The 17,126-nt window shown below is 42.0% G+C and overlaps 1 protein-coding gene across 1 annotated transcript in view; it reads right to left on the bottom strand.

Moving 5' to 3' along the window:
- sema5a (sema domain, seven thrombospondin repeats (type 1 and type 1-like), transmembrane domain (TM) and short cytoplasmic domain, (semaphorin) 5A) overlaps positions 1-17,126 on the bottom strand; it is a 124,181-nt gene that overhangs the window by 69,105 nt on the left and 37,950 nt on the right. Inside the window, exons 3-4 of the mRNA XM_083901966.1 lie at positions 10,016-10,115; positions 7,136-7,181 (exon numbers count right to left, since the gene is read on the bottom strand). Of these exons, the coding sequence (XP_083758092.1) occupies positions 7,136-7,181; positions 10,016-10,115 (146 nt within the window). The remainder of the gene's footprint in view (positions 1-7,135; positions 7,182-10,015; positions 10,116-17,126) is intronic.

Here is a 17,126-nt window from a genome sequence, read left to right as displayed (position 1 = left end):
TGTGTGTGTGTGTGTGTGTGTGTGTGTGTGTGTGTGTGTGTGTGTGTGTGTGTGTGTGTGTGTGTGTGTGTGTGTGTGTGTGTGTGTGTGTGCAAGCGCAAGTTCACATTCCAGGCTAAGGCAGGCTATTCTGAGGCTGTGCAACCACCACAGACGAACCACACACATCATCACAAGCAGCACAACACACACACACACACACACTCTCGGAAAACCATTCATAGGGAGGACAATCATAGACGTAATGCCTTCCCTAGCCCCTTACCCTAACCTTCACCATCAACTAAATGCCTAACCCTAAAACCAGTTCTTAATCTCCCAAAAGCTCTTTACATTTTTGAGGACCAGACGAAATGTCCTCACTTTCCCAAAATATCCAAAATTCCTGTAGCTTAGGGTGCATGTTTCTTTTTTTCTACACACACATTTGCACAGCATTCATAGTGCTGACACTCTGACAAAATGCATTCCCTAGCCCCTTACACCAACATTAACCACCACAACTAAGTGCCTAACCCTAATCCATACACTAACCTTAAGCAAATTCTAACCTTAAAACCAAGTCTTAACTCTTAAAAAGCCCTTTTAAGGGGTGACAGAATGTAAGGACCAGTCAAAATGTCCTCACTCCCTATGGTTTATAAGCTTGTTGGTCCTCACAAAGATATAACAAAGAATACACACGCACACACACACGCAGGTACTTAAAAGTGCTTTCACTCATCACATAAGGCGAGAAATCCTGTTAACGGCCAGAAACCCTTACTCATTTATGTTCGGTGTAAAAATCCGTCATCACACATTGCAAAATTACAGCTTGAACTCACATTAATGGCCGCAAAGTGGTTGCTTTTATCATTGCGGTGTGATTATGTCATTCATAATCATTCAAAAAACGGTTCAAAACAAATTCTCTCAATACGAGGCATTCTCGTTCCATCTCCCCCACCACGGTGAGGACGATTATGCTCATACTATGGCTATAAGTGACGGCGTCGTCAAACACTAAAGCTGCACTAAAGACTGCGCTGATTCAAATGGTCCAGATTAAAGAACGGAATCACGGCCAAGCAAAGGCAAGCACCGGTGTCATTAAGAAACATTAGAGGCTCGTTAACATGCTATTGCTCAGCCAATGTGCTTATAAGACGAATCTGCCTTAAAAAAAACGCCATTAAATAATCATTCTTTGCATTATCAGCCTCAACAAAACATCTTTCTGCATCTCTGAATAAGAGGCTGGTAACAAAGAAGATGAGAGAATCAGAAAGGGACTGGGATTAAAGTTGGTGAGCTAGGCCAAGTGGTTTTAGCTACAGACATAATAACCTGTTGTTGTGGTTGAACATTGTTAAAAAATATAATTAAAGGATTACGATTCTATCAGTTAAGACATCATTGATAATATCTGAGAACATTTTTTCTGACATGCTACATCAAGAAAATATCAAGGCAATTACAAGCAGGCGTAATTCATGAAAGAGTGTCACTTTTACATGACAGTATTGATGGCAATCTTACTGAGTGACATTTATGCAAGGCATAACTTTGACTTGAGAGTTCTCAGATAAACATTCATGTTTATCTATCCTATGAAACTGAAAATAAATAAAGAAACACATTAAAAGATTAGTTTAAGGATCCTGGGTGAGGTGCAGGAACATTTTTGTTTGAAGATCGAAAATGATCACATTCACAAAATGTCATTAATAACACTTCAATTAATGAGCGTCAATAGAATTATAAACGAAGTTAATCACCATTGAAACAGGAAATAAATGTGATTCTGTAAAACTGTGACGAACGTTTACAACTAACAATGCCGAGTCTTTGTGTTTTGATTCATTTTGGTTTAGCCATGTTGCCTTGTTTGCTCAATTGTCTCAATGCTTGTGTGTTTTTCTTGCCATGCTAGATGACTTTTGACTCGTGCGGTTTACACTGGTGTTGTTCAAATTGCAAATAAGAAACACAGTTGTAACAGCCCTGGAGAGTCTGAGATAAAGTGCGATTAAGATGCAGAATTTCAGAGAGAGGCGGTGGGAGTTTGGCACAGTCGATAAACAGAGAATTTTTTTTGTATTTCAGGGAAACATAAAGAGAGGAGAAAAAATATCCTGCATTTTGTTATGTTCCGTCTGTCTGCCCTTTCTACTGTTCCCTAAATGGAGCATAATCCTTGAGAGATGAACCCATTGTGCTCAAACACCATGTCAACTTTCACACTGAGGGGCTATTGTCACCACAAGGTGGGTGTAGGAGAGATACCAGGGGAGCTGGTGGGCAGGAACGGCAACAGAGACAAGGGGAAAAGACATTGAAGGGAAAAAGACAAACAGAAAACCAACAAAGAGAAAACAGAGTCCAACTTAGGAGTCAGACACAGTAAGAGACAGTGTGGGTAGAGTGAAATAGTCAGTGAGTGGAAGGACGGAGTTAGGAGCTGCATTCCAAAACAGCATTTTTTTCCAGACATGATATTGACTACATTAATACATTTAGTATTACGACTGTCCAGAGATCACACCCACTGCTGACAGCTGTCTCAATTTGTGAAACGACTGTGCTGTGTGCGTCTCATTACGAGAAGATGGTGGGTTAAGAGCGAGAGCGCACGGGACAATTTGTTTACAGGGAACTTATGATATTACCTCTTGATGTACTGGTGCAATATCCGCAACTTAACCGAATGTCTGCCCGATGTAGGCTGTTGAAAAATGTACACATTCTTGATGTTGTGGCGGAGTCACGACACACATAGCATCGAATCTCCATAAAACGTTAAGTCCGTGTTGGAGCGACCCCCTGCTGTGACTGCGACAACAGTAAATTCACACACTTGCTTAAACATGCCATCGAACCCCCATGATATCACAGCGCGAGCTGGTATCTACATCTCAAACCCCATTGTTGCTCTTTATTCTATGCATTTAAATGGCCAAGTTAGTGGGTTCTAGTAATTGAATTAGCAATGGATTCAGCACTGTGGAGGATAGCTGCTGTTACGTACTGATTAGCAGGGCTAATTGTCTGTCTGATGAAGTGTAATTGCAAGAGACGTGCCGGTGAAATACAACAGGTGATACGGGAAAAAGCCCTTTGTTTTCGTCGGAGTCCCCTTCTTTCTTTTACGACATGACAATACAAGGGGAAGCAAAGGAAAAAACGTCGGTACAATATACATCTCAACACCACACAGTGTCCGTTGCCAAGAGGAGCTGTTATGGATGGTGTTTTCATGTGCCAGTGCAGAAGAAGGGAGGGGAGCGCGCGAGAGAGAGAGAGGGGGACTGAAGTAAATATCCACTCTTTTCTGCTGTGGTGTAGTATTGAATAGCGAACAATGCCACTGATCCTCCTCATCCCAGAGCTTATTGACTGATTAACGCTGGGCCACACTGTTTTTGTTGGTACTCATCGTCTGCATCCCGTTTTTGATTCATTGGGGAAACAGCGTGCTCATATTGGTTTTTTAAAGTGGTGTTTCTTCATTTTTTTTTTCTCCTTGCAGAACTTGTCGTGCCAACGACTTACTAAACACTTTGGGCTTTGAGGACAGGCACTAAAGTGTGAAGTCTCCGATTTGAACAGGTGTGCAAGGGTAAATATGCAGCTACAGAAAAGGGCAAAAGGGATCACTATTAAAAATCATCAAAGGCCATTATATTGGAAGCACACAGGCAGAGAGGAAAGCTGAGAAGAACATGGAGCGAGCATGGCCATTCATCAGGTCTGCCAACACAATGCAAAACTGAACACAATGCAAATGCAGAAGGTCCCAATTCATCAGTGTTTGTCCCCTCTCCTCAGTGAGCCATGGAAGGTGCATAATGGTGATGCCAGCATTGATTCACCTGCCCAAGGTTGGCAGCAGCCAGGGCAAGGAGCAGAGCAAGGGACAGAGGAGACAGAAGGACAATACAGAACAGATGGGAGGAATAAAGTGAGGGTACACCTGTAAGTGAAGGAAGGATATTATTCTATGTCTACTCCTTTGGTAGTTGTGAGGCTACAACCACATTACCTGACCCTATTTTTGCTTAAACACACAACATTCTGCTGTCATCCACACTAACTCGTTTCGCGTTTCAGTCTGGACAGATAGAAAGTGAGACTGAGGATAATGGATCTATGGTTAACACTTATATTCAAGTTCAGTTTTGCCTTGACATCAGTCTCTCAAAAAAAATCTTTGCTCTTACTTTTCACCATTTTACCCTTACTGCAAAGTAGGGACTCAGCTTTGTTTACAACAGAACACATGTGTAACAGAATGGTCTGTATTTAGGTATGGTATTAGACGCTGATTACTTCTGATGCGGAACTATAACAGTCACTGATATCTGAAAACCATTGTCAAATTAAAATATATTCATGTGGATGTGGCCTAAATGTCTCATTAGTTGTCCTTGTCTTCCTTTTTTTTTTAACTTGAAGTGCACAATATAAAAGTAGTGCAAGGATGAGACTATTTTTGTTCTTAAACAGTGTCCAAATCAGTGGGGATAATGGTAAGGTTGACAGGTAGAGGACTACAGGAGTAAAAAACAACCTGTAAGAACCAGATATTAACTCCAATCAAGGCCATAAAAAGGACTGGCTTGTGTTTGAAAGGCTGACTCTTTCTACTCACATTTATCATTCAGTATGAGTACATGCTAACAAGCTCATTTAATGTGGAGGGTTTCCCACTTATACTTGATCTTACACTTTGATCCTTAAAGCAACGCTCTGTTGTGTAAACCCTTCCTCGGACAAACCTTTATATTCCTCTTCAGGGACTGAACCCTCTCTTTTCCCAGGACATAAAAGAGCATATCTGAGGGGTGGCCTCAAAAGACATGGAGGCAATGACAGCATTAAAGTTCTCAGTTGGCTCAGCATCAAGTCTTTTTAACAAAAGGTCCACTTTCTCTCCAACTTCTGGCATTCCTGAGTTCCTCGATTTTTTTTCTATTACCTCCAAGCACGAAGGGCATTTACAGAGGAGATTACGGTTTCTGGGGCACAGACTATATCGATCTCTGGGTCTCAACTCGCTATGTGCAAGAAAGCAGTGTTTAGCTGCCGCCCTAAGTGTCGCTACACTCTAAACTATCCACAATACAACAGTAAGACTACCAGGTAATCTGAGTTAATTTACTGTTTTGCGGAAAGCTTGAAAATTGCTGAGCCTGAGTGCAGAAAGAGTGGGTGGGCTTTTGTGTCCTCCCCTCGACACAAAAGCCCCATACATGTACATTCAAGATGAGATCAGCCCTTTATCAATCATTTGGTAATTATATCCAGCTCTTTAGTATATTATAGGCTGCTTGTATTAGGCTGGCACTAAGCCTTGTGCTCTGTCAAACCTTACACTCCCTCCCTCTTTGAGCTGCCAACCATGCAGGAACAAATCACTGCCACTGAGCATTATCTGACAGGGCTGATGCATGGGGATGGGGTGAAATCACAAAGACAAATGTGGGTGTAGCTTTTAGCTTTTTTTTTCCCTCTGCAGAGAAAATAACAGAAGAGCCTCATGCAACTCTTTGGAACATCAGTGCAATCGGAATAAATTGCAATGGACAACTAAGACAGTTTGTTCTCAAACTTTCTTTTGTTTGCTCTTGGAAGTCTTTCATATTCAGGCACATTAACAAAGACAAATACATGTAAACCCAGCCACAGCAGCAACCAAATCTCTGTGCAATTAAATCTCCCACTTAATGCCACAATGAAAAAGAAGGAAGCAAAGAAAGAAACACTAGAGAGCGGTGCATGCCAAAGATATTGTGCTCCTCAAACTTCAGCAGTTGAACTTAACCTTCCACTTGACTCAGTCAAATGCAAAGCAGGGGCTAGTGAACAGGACTGTTTTACATTAGCCCCAGGCCTTGGCAGGGATTACCAGGTAGTATTCTCTCAAGAGAAGACATCTTGGAAGGGTTGATTGGATTGGTGAAATCTGCTCGCTGAATATGCAGCAATAGCCGAATGCAGGATGAAATAAAGAATGAGGGATGATTGGGTGCACGGATGGCAAAGAGCATCTTTAAAAAGCATCTTTGTCCCATTGCGTGGCCACAATAGACTGACTCTGCATGCATCCTCGTCTCTCAGTGGGGGTGTTTCTCAGTTTTCTTCCCTGTGTCTATGTGCTGCAAATCCTTTGTGTGTGCGTGTCGTTCTCAGCCCCCTCCAATCCAACAAATTCAGCTACGCTTTTTATTTTGTCCGACTGTTCATTCACTTTTGCTTTCCAAGTGGATTTATATCAGCCTCGCTCCCTTTATTCTCCCTTTTGTTCCATCCAGTCATTCTCACTCCGGTGTTTCTCTTTCTCTCCCTCCTGATCCTCTCCCAATGGTTTTACAGGGTGTAAATGCCTGACATTAAGAGTGGTCTAAACCACCGAAGGAGCCTTGCTGCTACCAAATAGAAATAAACCCCTCAATGTGTCGGCGCTGGTATGGCAACTCAATGAGTCGCAAAACTCTTAACTCCATGGAGGAATGTGTTTTCACACAAGTGTGGAAAAGAAGAAGCAAAATAAGAAGGTGCAGAGAAAAAAAATAGAATGAAAACATTTCGGGGGAAGGAGATGAAAGACACACTGATAAGTAAAGTATAATTGCTAAGTAACGTTAAGCATAATTGCCACCTTGAATTTCCAGCTATTTATGTGCATTTTTGTGCAGAAAACCTTCAACATGTCACAACATGCAGAAGTCAAATCCATGAACGTATAATTCTTTAATTTCTATTTAGCATTTTGGAGCATCTGCTTCAGTCTATGTGGTTTTATTTGCCTTTACACCTCAAGAGAAGCAGACCAACTAAAACGGTAGAATTAGTACATTTGTAAACAGCCTGAGACTGTTTTAAAAATGGATGACATTCTCCATTTCTCAGTGTATTAACCCACAGCGCTGTCACTCCCTGCCACTCTACCAGATGGGAAGTTGTTGCGTCATGTGAAATGCTAAACCATTTTACTGTAACAGATTTAAATTGTGGGAGCTGGCGGCACCATGCCACAACTAGCTTTGTGTGTACTGGAGACAGGCAGTGGTCTGAGTGCAACTGCAAAAGTCATCTTAACTGACAGAGTAAGCACACATTCACCCAGAAGAATCGGCAAAAGAGCACTCACCTGGATGAGTGTCAGGTCTTCGAGATTGAGCCTGAAGAGGTGATTTCTGAAAAAATGAAGCAAATATGTCAGGTCATGGAACAATTTTCTGCCGCTAAGCAAAGAAAAGCGTGGATGTTAAGACATACTTGGTCAAAGGCCAGAGCAGTGTTCAGTATTTATGTGTTCTCTCAACGGCACTTTCATCCTCACTCTCCCTAACTGTTGAGGCAACAGTTCAAAGGGATCTCCACCTCTAAAAATGGAGCACACGGCCTTATCTTACACCAGGTGCAAAGCAGCACCAAGTGTGATGCAACTTTCTTTTCAACTTGCAAACCAAGCAGTAGTCATCTTTCCGTGTGAAATAACAAAGCATGGGCCCATTTGACCACCTGTGGGTGTATTCATCTTATGGCGGTCGGGTACATTGTTGGCGTGTTTCTATCTCGAGGCAACAAATACCTGGACGGGAGTAAATAGTGCTGTATTTCACAGTTATTTCATCTCCTTTGTCAAAAAGCTAGCACCTACAGCACCCAAAATGCAAACTCAACCACCAACAGTTCAGTGAAGGAGCGTTTGGCTGATAGTTATGACTCATGTAATCACAAACAGATATGTGGAGCAGACTACAGAGATCTGGTGAGCCTATTTTCTTCTGACTCCACACATTTCTTTCATTTTCAAACTCGCAGTCTTGCAGCCAACATTGCCTCGAGTGATGTCACTTGGAGTAATTAATAGGTTTTTGTGCAGCTTGGTAAAACTTTTCCCACAGATGCAGCAGTATTCCCCTAAAATCTTTAAACACAGTTTGCAGCATCTGCGACAGTCCCATTAAAATTGGGATAGAAACTAAAAAGTTATTTTACGTTCGCCACACGAGGAACACAGCGAATGGTAGCGTTCATCCAGTGCAGTGACACACAGACCTCTAGTTCCCCCCAACTTTTACTTAGGAGGCAAAACAGACTTCATGCAGCAAAATCTCTGTAAAAAAGTGACATCCTTTATCTTCTGGTTTCGTACGAGCACAATTAGTGCCTATCCTGCCTCGCCTGACACTCAGATTTGCAATGCACAACCAAAACATTTGAATGGGCATTTCTAGATTTTCAAGAAAAAATGTGGATAATAAATATCCCATCAAGTGGCCTCAGAGGGTCTACTAAAACCATTATGTCTCATTATCTGAGTGAGATCACATGCAACCTGACAATTAGGACTGACAGCATTGTTTATTGTCATTTTATGATGTACGGAAGATTTTTGCAGTCACAATACAAACATAACTCTAAACTGGGTGTATTTCACAGCAAAAGCATGTTTTTTTCCACAGATTTACCTGAAATATGTTGAAAGACTTATTCATATTCGTAACAACAAACCCACGTTGTACATCTCATACTGCCAACTGTCATCTTTTAAAAGCAAGCATTGTTTTTCATTTAGGTGGCTTCTCACCCTGAAGTTAAACTCGTCAAGCGTGTTCGTGCACACGCCGCACGCATGCGTGCAAACCCTGCAGAGATCCATCAAACCCTTGAAGAGTGGCTATCAGCCAAGTCTCAGCGTCGCCACGGCTCCCCTGTTTTACTGTATTGATATTTGCATCGATCCCTCTTTCCTTCCATTATCACTCATACTTCTAAGCCAGCCTGCAGCCATCCATCGAGCCACATCATCTTTCACAGTCAGACTCGAGAGACGCAGAGCCAACACACAGAATTGAACTAAATCTCTTGTTTGATCTTTTGAGTGCTGCAGATTATAGGTGTTGATAGGATTGGCTGACTTACAGCTAAAATAAGACACAGACAGAAAAACATGCACATATATATGTGCAGTATGATTATACATATATGATAATGTCATTTATTTATTCATTCCCGTTGAATTTACTCACCTAGTCAACCCCTGTTTTTCAATCTGTCCACAGTAAACATACATTTTTCCTGATTAGTCTTTTCCAGCAAAGTACCTGCAGCAGTGGTACATTAGTAAATTCCCTGGGCTCACTTTGTTTCTGTTTATTTTGCTGCTCCCCTTCCTGCTGTTATCTCCTGTTCACGTTGTAGCGAGTTTCTTTCTATTGACAACTAAAGCCATTAAGAGAAGTGCAGAGCACACTTCATCTGAAATCAGCCAGCGTGAATATATGCACCCTCTCTCTCTATCCCTTTCTTATACACACACACACACACACACACACACACACACACACACACACACACACACACACACACACACACACACACACACACACACACACACACACACACACACACACACACACACACACACTTGGCTCAGCTTGACAAAGAAAATATACATGGAAGCAATCTCAACTTTTTGTTCTCCGACTTCTTTTGAAGACATCTATAGTGAAGCTGACTATAACTCATGCAATGCACCAACAAACACTGGGAGAGAGGGAAAAAAAAGACGAATCAAAGACAGGACAACATAAAAAGAGAGGAGGGAAGACTGGAGTTGCATTTTCACACACGCACACACACTACCTTGCTAAATCTGTCTGCAGAAGCTAAATGTGAGAAAACAAAATGTCCAAATGACATTAAAGAAACAACACCCTGTCAGCTGTGTGAATTTCTAACAAAGTCAAAGGCTGTGTTCATGCAGTTTCTATTATGCAGCTGGTGAAGAACCAACAGAGGCAACAAGATCTGGGAGCTTCTGCTCATATAAGGGTTGATGCCAAAATCACAAGTGGAATTCACAGGATGAAACAAGCTATGTTACAAACACCAAACACTAAACACTGAAACACTGACACAGACGATCTTCCAGTGCGTGCTACGTGTGTGAGAGGGCAAATCCAGATAACACCCAGACCTGTTCAAGTGTTCAAAACAGTGTAAAGAAACTTAGGTTTACCTGGCGCCGACGATCAGCTCGTTCTGGCCTGGGTCAAAGGTCAGCTGTGAGTAATCCACGGTGCCCTCTGGCTTGAACCTGGAGAGCCACGGCTCCATCTCTGCCAACGAGAGCACAGGACACACGAAAACAGTGAGCCAATCAGAGCGTAGACTTTATGACTGCAGACGACAGGTCTGTGCTGATGAATTATCTGTGTTCAAAAGGTCTGCTGTAACTCCTCGCATGACACTCAAAGAGCAGGTTTATAATAACAACCAAGCCTCCTTTACTCCTACTCCTTCCACTATGTCTGGTGGGAAGAAATTAATCAATTCAACTGAATGTGAAAGTACATTTAAAAAGTTAATGCTGGGGGTATGCTAACACAGACCACAGTCCATATTTGTAATGCATAAAATGTCAAATTAAATGAGGCAGCAGAACAGTTTAAGTATGGCTGTTACAACCCCAGAGTCAAGGCTGCTTTTTTTCTTGTGTGTATGTGTCAACATGTGAGTGTGTGATGGGTTGCAGGTGTGCATCTCTGATTAAATGACATGTGTGTGTGTCAGAGCCGATTGGGAGCTCCACTACAGGAGGTTCCAGTAGTAGAGAGGCATGATCATCACAGCTGCAGTGGACTTCCCTTGAACCACTCACAGCCAGAGTGCCAGCAGACCTTTTGTACTTGTTTTTAATAAAATAAAATGGTTTGGTTAGTCTCCACACGCTTGTTGTGTAACAATTGCACAGCATACTATATTTGTATACTTTGCTTACATAGACACAGATAAATTGGAATCAGAGAATGACTGGAATGAATTTCATTTTTGATTGACAGATGGTTTATGCTGATCACCATTCTGATCAGCGTTCATGTAAACAGTTGTACGGTCACAACATCCTGGTTTGGGTTATCAAGTGTCTGCCCTATGTATTTCTGTTGGAAATGGAGAGAAACATAGCAGGAGTGGGAGCAAAAAAAAAAGAAAAGTGGTCTGGAGCAGAAGCGATCTTCATATTTATGTACAGCACAGAATAGTTTTTTTTCGGTGAACTCGACAGTGCAGCAAAATCGTGACTTCCAGGGAAGCTCAGTGTTTCTGGGAGTCAGTGGTGCAGTAGGTGGGTGCGTACACTTGGCTGATGCATGATGACTTGAAGAATGGTCTGAAAGGTGGAACCACTTTTTGATTGACAGCGTTGTAGAAACATATATGACTCCCTGAGCCTTTTCCGGGTGTCTAGAAACAAATAGCAGCCCGATATAGCCCATTTCTGTTTGCACATATTATACACTATATAAAAACTCTATAACCGCATTTTGTTGTTTCAGTTTTAAATAATTATGGCGCTTCCTTGTACCAGATTTGTTCATTCTCTTTTCATCAACAAGTTTGGGTTGATTCAAAAGTCAGGGAAAAATAATGCAACGTCTTTGGTTTGGCCATCAGGAGCTGGCATTCAGGGAACACACAATATCAGTCATCTGTTGTGTTTTCTGGTTTGTCCCATTTAATCCAAAATGACTTAAGCTCTGCTCTTGCAGCCACTGTTTCTGATAATATCAAAGGTGAAACTCAGACTGCTCCTGTTTTTGCATGTCCGCTGGATGAAACAACTGTCATAATAAATGCAGGGGCGATTTATTACATTTTATTGATGTGTCAGGAGGGCGAGATGCCCAGTGTGTGTTTGAAGTTTTAAATCAGAACATGCAGGGCTACAATTTTAGGGAACATTTTTGTGGCACAAACCTGCAATGCTTCATCTCTCAATGGGCGTCAGGCCTAAATTAAAGCAATGTTTGTGCTTTGGTATGCATGCACACAGGCTGAATCTGGTGCTGTCTCAGGGAGCTCAATGCTTGTCTGAGATGGGAATTTTTTTTTCGCATCTCTCTCTGGGTTTGCAACATCCACAAAGAGGATGTCTCTTCCCGAGTCTGCAGGACGTTCAAGGTTGCCCAGAGACGCTCTTACTCGATGGAATTTCACATCACCGATAGTGAGCCCTGTGGCAAACAATTATGATAGCCTCCTGCAGACGTTTGATAAGATCTTTGATGATAAGAGCACGGATGATGACACATAAGACGCTTCCAACAGCTTTGTAATGACATTGAAGGATTTTAAGTTTGTGTTCATGTTGAACACATACGACCAAATCGTCTCTTTGACATTGTCCAGCAGAGTCTCTCCTTGCTTTTTGCAAATAAACCCTTGAGATGAGCCTATGAGAAAGTGTCCCCTATCACAATTGCAGCATCCCCGGCAGCACTACAGAAATATGTCATAAGTGGCATCAGGAGCTTCTCCTGCTTAAAACAGGTCTAGTCATACACAATGCTCTGCTGGTCATTGAGAGGAAACTGGTCAAATCCCCGGAAAAGACACGCACTGGTTCAATAGGGTCGCAGAATTTATGTATAAATAACTGGGCCTGAAATGAGCTTGTTTTCAAAGACCAGCACCTGCCACTGGTCTGGAGCCAAAACAGATTGCTTATTAAAGACGCTGAAAGAACTCCCGGCTGTAGGGTTGTAAAGTAAATGTGCTTGGATTGATATAAATGTCCTGCCCTCTCGCTCGTTCGTCGAACACAGAAGCAATATGAACTGCTGAGGCTGTAGCCTCATTAAGGCGAACAGGAAAAAAAAAAACAAAGCAAAAAAAGTATTGTTTGGAGAATACCATGTAGGTCGATTTTTTTGAAAATAAAAACCAACAACAAAAGGCCTCATTAACAGAGATAAAAGTTACAGGTGTGAGAGAAGGAGGGAAAATAAACTATGGGATCACAGCAAAGGATAAAGGAGAAATAGTTGATATAGTAACAATACGGGTGGAAAAGAAGCTTCTTCTACTATTACCAGACAATCAGACAACTCTATGAATGATGGGCTGATAAACATAGCTTGTGAATGGAATGCTGGTTTATAAGTCATTAGTGCATCACTGTTACCACTACACACACGAGTCTGCAATAGTCTGAAGAAGTGGAGGCCACTTCAGAGTAATTAGCAGCGTGGGATGTCTGTGTACCTGCCATCGACAGCAAGCTACTGATATCATTAACCTTTATCACGGCTTGACATTTCATTATTCCAGTCAGTTGATTTACTAAGTACAACTTCAGAATCATTATATTTCCATTTTTGTACAAAACTCTCTTTTTTTGTTTCAGAAGGAAAAACTTTAATAGCTGTAACACATTGCAGCTTGATAGTTTCCATTATTTACATTTCTATATATTAAAAGTGCTCTGTGATATGCATGCATTCTTAAAGCGGACCTAGACTGGAAGTTTCAATTAACGCTGTTTTTTAGTGTGTATCTGCGTCATTACCTTGTTTAAGAAGCCCTGAAGGTTCTGAACAAACAGTTCAGCCACTGCTGAGAACGCTGTGTTTTATTGTTATCTCGGGCTCAGCGAGATCTCTGAAAAAACCCGGTCCGGTTACGTAAACAACGGTTCTCCGGGCACTAGTCCGGGAACATCCAGTTGCGTACATTGAACCGCAGAAGAAGAATAACGTCTGTTGTGGAGGTGTTTCACGAGCGACAGTGTCTTCTGACTCTGGGTCTGACTCCGGGTCAAAAGGGACTGCGGCGTCGAGTCGTGAAGAAGCTATTTTTAAACATTGTTAAAACAATGTTTTGATAATGAGTAGCAGTGCATCCACCGTTCCAGAGGGGGGAGCTGCGCTTCTGAGAGCGGGTGTGCTGAATATACTGGCCAATCACAAGACTCTGTCTTCTGGGTGTGAGCGTTGAGTCTCAAATCTCGCGGCTGGGAAACAGCGTCAGAAAAGAGGATTTCTATCGGCTCGTTTACAGCAACTAGGAGGTTTTTGACCATAAAAACAAGTTAATGTATGTAAGTAGACCTCCATAACTAACATATATGTGCAACAGGACCACTCTATGTGAGCTTTAAGATGTTACAATTGGCACACATTAGCTACTAATTAATTAAATCCTAACAATTCAATAATACAGCACTCACATTTGTATTGCATTTACTCATCGTTTTTATAATAAGACATAACACACCTGTTAAAATGTGCAAAGCCCATGGTGGGTTCCCAATATGTGTTCATAACACATGTGACATCACAGTCATATGTCTTAAACTAAACTAACTGACTTAAACTAATTTTCATTATTCTATTTCTAAGTTGAGAAAGCAAACAAACCATATAATGTCAGTCTTACCAGAACCCTCTTACTGAAAGTGAATAAGGAAAAAAAAAAAAGGCTTAAACCTGTGCTTTTTTGAAAAGGTCATTCAAAAAAAAACATTTTACAGGGATCAAAGAATACCGACATTTCTCAAAAACCTCAAGACCAATGTAGAGACCTTGGTTCACAAGAGGAGATTTTTGGAATGTAGGGAAATTTAGATGTCTTATGTTATGACTCAAAAGGAAGTCCTTTGATGCTATTTTTTGTTACCATTAAAAATTGAATGTTGATTGAGAGGAAAATGTACACTCTGCTTGACCCTTGAAGACTGATGACGCGGTGACTTTTTGTGTGGAAATTGAGCTCCTCTTCTCCAGTTTGCTACACTGAACGCACACATAGCAAGAGAGAGAGATATTCTAGACAGGCACTGACATCTTATACACAACATGCCTGTTATCATGGCGCCCAACCCATTAACCCCTGACCAATCGAATAACAGGCATGGGGTAGCTGCTGAGCGATGAGGACGGCCTGTCTACCGTCAGGTTACCCGATAGCTTAAATCGAGGGTGATCAATCAATCATTGGGGTGACGTATTTTCTCCATCGCTCGTCACATGCCTGATCCACGGTCTTATTAATGGATCCCTGCAGTACTGTATATACAGGTCAGATTTCCAAAAAAAATAAAAAATTCACCACCACATTTGGGCCATTTTGTGTAGACGGTGATAAATTGCACAGTACGAGCACTCCAGCAAAGAGCAAACTTTTAGAAATGTCTGCTGCAGTGTATCAAACTCATTCATCACTGCATCTGTGAGCTAAACAGAAAACAATTCAAAGGCACTTGTTTTAAAATTGTCAGGAAGCCTTCAAATGGTCCTGAAAACACACAAAGAGAAAGATAGAGAGAGAGAGAGAGAGAGAGGGAGAGTGAGAGAGGGAGGACAGCTTAAATATCCTCCTCAAAACACATTATCTGCTTCTTCACTCACACCTGTCCGCCAGCATTTCAAATGAAAGCATATTTCCCTCGACTGAATCAGAAGCTTCAGGTTTCCGTGGCAAACGTGGGATTTTTTGAGTGACTGAAAAATGAAGATGAACAGAGCGCGAAGCCGGGAGTTTCCAAAAGACCTTCCTCCAGCTCAGAGGGACCAAAATCTGTCTCTACAAATACAACATCATCAATGCTGTATGCAACAGCGTGTTCCTTTTTTCTTCCTCTTTCAAGTTTCCTGTACAACAGACCAGAAAAATGCAGCCTGTATAGGAACTTACACACCTAATACATTTTCATTACTAGCTGAGAAACAAACATCTGGACTATCATGGCCAACTTAATCCAGAAGATTAAATTTCGCCTAACGGCTGCTGCTCTGTTAATTCTGGAACCAACAGAAAATGTTGGTTGTGCCATTCCTCTGACACCACTGGATTTTTTTTACGCCATCGAGAGGATCCCTGGCATACAAATATAGCTGTAACACCCCCCGAGGGAAGACGCCTCTTGACGAACCCAAATTCTCCCCATAAATCTCCCTGACTCACCCGGGGAGGCTCTCTAACCGGGTGACGGAGTGTGTGCGTGTGTGCACGTCTGTATTTGTTGGAGTGTGCAAGAGGGGGGCCAAAAGGTTTTAATTGAACACAACAGCTCTCAAAGGATTGATGGTCTTTTGTGGCGAGGCCAAGGACTATTCATAACTATTCATAACTATTCATATCCAGCTTGGATGGGGCCTCCCAAGGCTGTGCAACGGGAATATACGGAGCGTCCAAAAGTCTAACTCATGCATGGGAGCGAGCAGATCCTCGTTGATGATCCTAGTCTGTGACACATTTGAGAAGACTTGGAAGGATACTGGATTAACTGAGATTAATCACAGTGGTTTGGGCTCTGATCCATCCTGTGATATTTATTTGTGTTTAGGTGGGTTGTAATAATTTTAGGGGCACCCAGCGAGGATTTTATGATCCCATACAGAGCCAACAAATCACCCTTATTGTTAACCTTGCAGAGAAGGAAACGGCAGGACAGCCCCCACATGATAAATATACCCTAAAAACACCAGTCCTATTCATCACCACACTTTCCTCGATTTCAGTTGGGCTCTAACATGGGTTCATGTCAGCTGCACTTCAAATGCATGTGATAATGTAATCACATTACCAGCAGACATGCTTGAAGGGGAGCTGCCAGAATCAGGAGACCGCAGATTAAATAAAGGCATAATCACACACTCTCTCGCTCTCACAGAAACACACACACACACATACGTCTTCTACTCTGTCCCATCTTATCCTTTTAACCCTTGTCTCCTTCTTCCTCAAAAAAGAACAGCCCATCACTCACATCCAATTTGTTATTCCCCCTCTCTGACACGCTGCAGTTGACACAAAGGCAAAATGACAGGATATATAAATATTTACACCCAGCATCAGAGGCCACACCAGTCTCCCAGTCTGCCACCGCTCAGTGTTACAGCTCTACAGAGCTGCCGAGCCGGCAATAATGGCAACATGTGGAACCAATTCTGAGACATGAATGGTTTTTTTCCTTGAATGGTGTAAATAGTGGGTGGCAGTAAGCGCTTACAAAAATGAAGCACCATTTCACACCAAATGCTGCCTCGTGGTAATTGGCAGCACAAGAATGGCAGTTTATTGGTCGAGTTAAACCAGAAAATATAATTTGCTTTGGGTGATCCAAAAAGAAACAAACGCCTGCTGAATTTGAGGAAACCTAAAGACAAAAGCAACGTTGGTATAAGACCTTCAAACATCACTCCACGCTCAAGGGTTTCTCTCCATTATGCTATTTGGAGAGCGAAAAAAAAACAAGCACGTTTTACAGCTGAAGGTCCTACAACTCAAATTAACGTGGCGGTTTTGTGGCCTGGGGGCAGCAAAGTGAATCATGCAAAAAGAAACCA

The sequence above is a fragment of the Microchirus variegatus genome, assembly GCF_963457635.1.
Source record: "Microchirus variegatus genome assembly, chromosome: 15".
Taxonomy (NCBI): Eukaryota; Metazoa; Chordata; class Actinopteri; order Pleuronectiformes; family Soleidae; genus Microchirus; species Microchirus variegatus.
The sequence above is the reverse complement of the archived record's forward strand: the minus strand, read 5'-3'. Positions and strand labels throughout refer to the sequence as shown.